This window comes from Octopus bimaculoides, chromosome 30 (assembly GCF_046866305.1).
Source record: "Octopus bimaculoides isolate indiv1 chromosome 30, ASM4686630v1, whole genome shotgun sequence".
Lineage (NCBI taxonomy): Eukaryota > Metazoa > Mollusca > Cephalopoda > Octopoda > Octopodidae > Octopus > Octopus bimaculoides.
Genome location: NC_142957.1, coordinates 16260938 through 16265937, shown reverse-complemented (window position 1 = coordinate 16265937; position 5000 = coordinate 16260938). Strand labels below are relative to the sequence as shown.

Genomic DNA, 5000 nt, shown 5'->3' with positions numbered 1-5000 from the left:
ATTATTCTCCTTGCAGTCTTGTTCCCTTCCAAGATTGTTTCGTCTCTTCCGAGGTCTTGGTCTTCGCCATTTGATCATAGTCAATGATAAGAATGATGTAAGTACAGTTTATTATTATTATTATTATTATTATTATTATTATTATCATTACCTCCATCTTAGCGAAGGCAGAGGTATTGTTTTCAGTTGTGTTTGTTTGTTTGTCCGTGGACAAGATATCTCAAGAACCGCTGGATGGATTTGGATAACACTTTCAGAGATGTTTGGCCTCATGACTGGCACAAACTGATTAGATTTTGGGATTGATCTGGTACTGGACAAGGATTCTGGATTACTTTTCCGTTTTTTTTACTTAATTTTTGAGAGTGGTTGGGTTCATTTTTAGTATTCTCGTTGGTGAGAGCAGTCGAGTTTATTTCAGATAATCTCATTTCAAAAACCATCATTATTATTATTATTATTATTATTATTATTATTACTATTTGATGAAAACTCTCAGCTTATTTTGCTGGGTAAGATGGAAAGTGTCAGCTGTCCACAGCCAGCAGACTAAGGTGACACTTGTTTTACTGGTCATGCTTCTTCAAGAACCCAGCGAAGAATTCTTGGAGTTCCAAGCAATGCTGATTTTGGTAGGCGTTCTACCTTCACATTTGTACCAGTCTTTTTGAGCCGTGTTGGGAATTGAGTGCTAAAACTCCCAAAGGTGTCAGTTATTACTGGTATCACATAAATTAAGTACCAGTCAAGCACTGGGGGTCGCTGTGATCCCAAAATTTCAGTTCTTTGTGCCTGTAGTAGAAAGGATTATTATTATTATTATTATTATTATTATTATTATTATTATTATTTGATGAGAACTCTCAGCTTATTTTGCTGGGTAAGATGGTAAGTGTCAGCTGTCCACAGCCAGCAGACTAAGGTGACACTTGTTTACTGGTCATACTTCAAAAACCTTGTGAAGAATTCTTGGAGTTCCAAGCAATGCTGATTTTTGTCGGTGTTCTATCCATACATTTGTACAAATCATTTTAAGCCATGTTGGTAGTTAAGTGCTGATACTTCATAGTGTGCCGATTACCTATTGGTATCACGTCTGCTCTCCTCATTGACAAAAACCTTCGTATTTCCCACTTCAAATCATTGCAATTCTTCAGTTTTTCTTCTTCTTCTTTCTCTTTGATCCTGTTGTCACCAGAACATGCTATGTCAATTGTTATACATGTTCTCTTTTTTTAAATTCACCACAACAATGTCCGGTTTCCAATGTCTAGTTAGGTGGTCGCAATGAATCATTGCATCCCCACAGGATTCATTCCCAGTGACTCCTGGGGTTTGCACGTACCACATCTTTGGTCTTTGTAGGCTGTGATTTCCACAAGCTCCCACTGGATCATCCTAGTCACATTATGTCATCTTTTGTAAATGCGTTGTGTCAATTTTGAGCATTCGCTAACGATGTACCATACTAATTCACCCTCTTACCACCCATTCTGCATTTGTTGCTCTCAGTAGTGTTGTTGATTTTGCACTTCACATAGTCCTTAACGCTTGTTCTTGTGCTGCACATATAAGTGCTTCTGTCTCTATCTTCAGGTCACTCCTCCACATCCATAGCCATCCTCATCATCATTATTATTATGAAAAATCTCAGCTTCATTTTGTTGGGTAAGATGGAAAGTGTCAGCTGTCCACAGCCAGCAGACTAAGGTGACACTTGTTTACTGGTCAAGCTTCAAGAACCCTACAGAGAGAACTCTGGCAGTTCCAAGCAATGATGAATTTTGTAGGTGATCTATCTTTACATTTGCATCAATCTTTTTGATTAATGTTGGTAGTTGAGTGCTGATACTTCTAATTGCACCAATTACTACTAGTATCATGTCCGCTCTATTCATCACCCACAACCTGTGTATTTCCCCACTTCAAGTCATCATAGTTGTTCAGTTTTTCTTCTTCTTTCTCTTTGATCCTGTTGTCACCAGGTCATGCAATGTCAATTATCAGGCATGCTTTTTTTTTTTTCGTTTCTGTTCACCACAATAATGTCAGGTTTCCAAAGTTAATTATTATTATTATTATTATTATTAAGGTGCTGAGCTGGCAGAATCATTAGCATGCTAGGCAAAAATGTTTAGCATCATTTTGTCCATCTTCATATTCTAAATTCAAATTCCACTGAGGTCAACTTTGTTTTCCATCCTTTTTGGAGTTGATAAAACAAGTAGCAGTTGAACAACTTAGTCCTCCCCAATTAATCTGCTGGCCTTGTGCTAAAATTTGAGACTATTATTATTATTATTATTATTATTATTATTATTATTATTATTATTATTATTATTATTATTATTATTATTATTATTAAGGTGGTGAGCTGGCAGAATCATTAGCATGCTAGGCAAAAATGCTTAGCATCATTTTGTCCATCTTCATATTCTAAATTCAAATTCCACTGAGGTCAGCTTTGTTTTCCAGCCTTTTTGGAGTTGATAAAACTAGTAGCAGTTGAACAACTTAGTCCTCCCCAATTAATCTGCTGGCCTTGTGCTAAAATTTGAGACTATTATTATTATTATTATTATTATTATTATTATTATTATTATTATTATTATTATTATTAAGGTGGTGAGCTGGCAGAATCATTAGCATGCTAGGCAAAAATGTTTAGCATCATTTTGTCCATCTTCATATTCTAAATTCAAATTCCACTGAGGTCAGCTTTGTTTTCCATCCTTTTTGGAGTTGATAAAACAAGTAGCAGTTGAACAACTTAGTCCTCCCCACTTAATCTGCTGGCCTTGTGCTAAAATTTGAGACTATTATTATTATTATTATTATTATTATTATTATTATTATTATTATTATTAAGGTGGTGAGCTGGCAGAATCATTAGCATGCTAGGCAAAAATGTTTAGCATCATTTTGTCCATCTTCATATTCTAAATTCAAATTCCACTGAGGTCAACTTTGTTTTCCATCCTTTTTGGAGTTGATAAAACAAGTAGCAGTTGAACAACTTAGTCCTCCCCACTTAATCTGCTGGCCTTGTGCTAAAATTTGAGACTATTATTATTATTATTATTATTATTATTATTATCATCATAATTAAGGCGATGAGCTGGCAGAATCGATAGCACACCAGGCAAAATGCTTAGCAGTATTTAATGTCTTTACATTCTGAGTTCAAATTCCGCCGGGGTCAACTTTGCCTTTTATCCTTTCAGGGTCAATGAATTAAGTACTAGTGAAACACCGGGGTCAGTGTAATTGACTTAGCCCTTCCCACCAAATTTCAGGCCTTGTGTCTATGGTAGAGAGGATTATTATTATTGAGTGAGAGAGTACAATGAATGCCATCAAAGTAACACTGGGCTAAAATATATGAAGCCCAGTATACCCACCATGACCACCCGTCTGATAAGGGTACACCAGGCACATGCATCACAATCATATGTGTGTGGCATGGCGACCTTATATCAAGATAAACAGTGCATGACCTTGCAGGTGGGGCCCAGTTAGAATTTTTTTTCAGCTCAAGTAGCCCATCTTGCTCAAAATGTCCCTGAATGAAGGTTGTTTAAAGATGATGAATACAACACGCATGCTTCCAAAGGTGAATTATTCAAACCCCAAAGAATTCCTCTCAACACATGGCTATGATGCTCCTCCACTATTTCTGCTCATTGTCAGAGATGCATGTATTGTCAGCCACTAATGGACATGCTCAACTGGTTAAAGTCAAACAACTATCAAGCAAATCTGTGGTACTGAACAGATTATTATTATTATTATTATGTTTTGCCTTTTGTTTTGTATTTGTACAAGTTGACTCCAAGTCTCAGTTAGAGACCTCAAGAGACAACAAGTTAGAAGTTCAAGTTGATGTTATGACTAGGATGCCATATATTTGGTTTCACACATAGTATTTAAGGCGGCGAACTGGCAGAAACGTTCGCACGCCGGGCGAAATGCTTAGCGGTATTTCGTCTGCCGCTACGTTCTGAGTTAAAATTCCGCCGAGGTCGACTTTGCCTTTCATCCTTTTGGGGTCGATTAAATAAGTACCAGTTACGCACTGGGGTCGATATAATCGACTTAATCCGTTTGTCTGTCTTTGTTTGTCCCCTCTGTGCGTAGCCCCTTGTGGGTAGTAAAGAAATAACACATAGTATTTTTCTAGAGAAATACAAGTGTATTTCACCTTTCCCTGTGTTCTGAGTTCAAATTCTACTGAGGTCGACTTTGCTCTGCGTCTTTTCAGAGTCGATAAATTAAGTACCAGTAAAATTCTGGGGTCAATGTAATCAACTTATCTCCTCCCCCAAAACTGCTACCCTTGTGGTAAAATTTCAAACCATTATTATTATTATTATTTTCTGTTATTTTGCCAGGTTACGGGAATCGTCACTCGGAAAGATCTCGCAAAATATCGTGCTGAAGCCAAACGTGGAATTGTCCAAATTGAGACTTTGGAAATCTCAGATCTCTGAACAGCAACCACAATAGACTTTCCTTTATCGGGGCAGACCTAGAAGAACGCAATGATTATGACAACTGCTATGCAACCATAACCAACAATAACAACAACAGAAACAACAGCTAAAAAAAAAAAAACAGATAACTGAAACTGAAATAACGAAAGTAAAAAAAAGAGATACAAAAGAAAATAAATTTTTTTAAAAGAGATAAAATAGTGAAAAGACAATTAAAAATTTTTTTTTTTTCTTCCAAGAAAATTAACCAAAAAAAACTAATTAGCCACCAAAACTCATTAGGAAATTTTATTAAATGCAATTTGATAAAAACATTGTTTTTCAAAACAAGTAGAACTAACTTTTTAGGAATGGATTAATTAAAAGGAGACGGAAACGTACAATTTAATACGATTTAATATGATTATAAAATTTATCACACTATTAACTTCATTTTTGTAGTATGTTCTTTTATCATCACTATTTCATTTTTTTTTTTTTAAATCTTTTATTACTTCCAGCTAGTGA

The 5000-nt window shown here is 35.7% G+C and overlaps 1 protein-coding gene across 7 annotated transcripts in view; it reads left to right on the top strand.

Annotated features, from left to right (window-relative positions):
* The window catches only part of LOC106873123 (H(+)/Cl(-) exchange transporter 7), a 180884-nt gene extending 175959 nt beyond the window's left edge, over window positions 1–4925 (top strand). For 4 of the 7 annotated variants that reach the window (XM_089345822.1, XM_089345823.1, XM_089345824.1 and 1 more), the window contains exons 22-23: window positions 17–97; window positions 4392–4925. In XM_089345822.1, the coding sequence (XP_089201948.1) occupies window positions 17–97; window positions 4392–4490 (180 nt within the window). In that variant the 3' untranslated portion in view covers window positions 4491–4925. Of the gene's footprint in view, window positions 1–16; window positions 98–1596; window positions 1787–4391 lie in introns of all 7 variants that reach the window. The other 3 variants (XR_016239118.1, XR_016239119.1, XR_016239120.1) reach the window with 1 other exon arrangement.
* The last annotated feature ends 75 nt before the right edge of the window (window positions 4926–5000 follow it).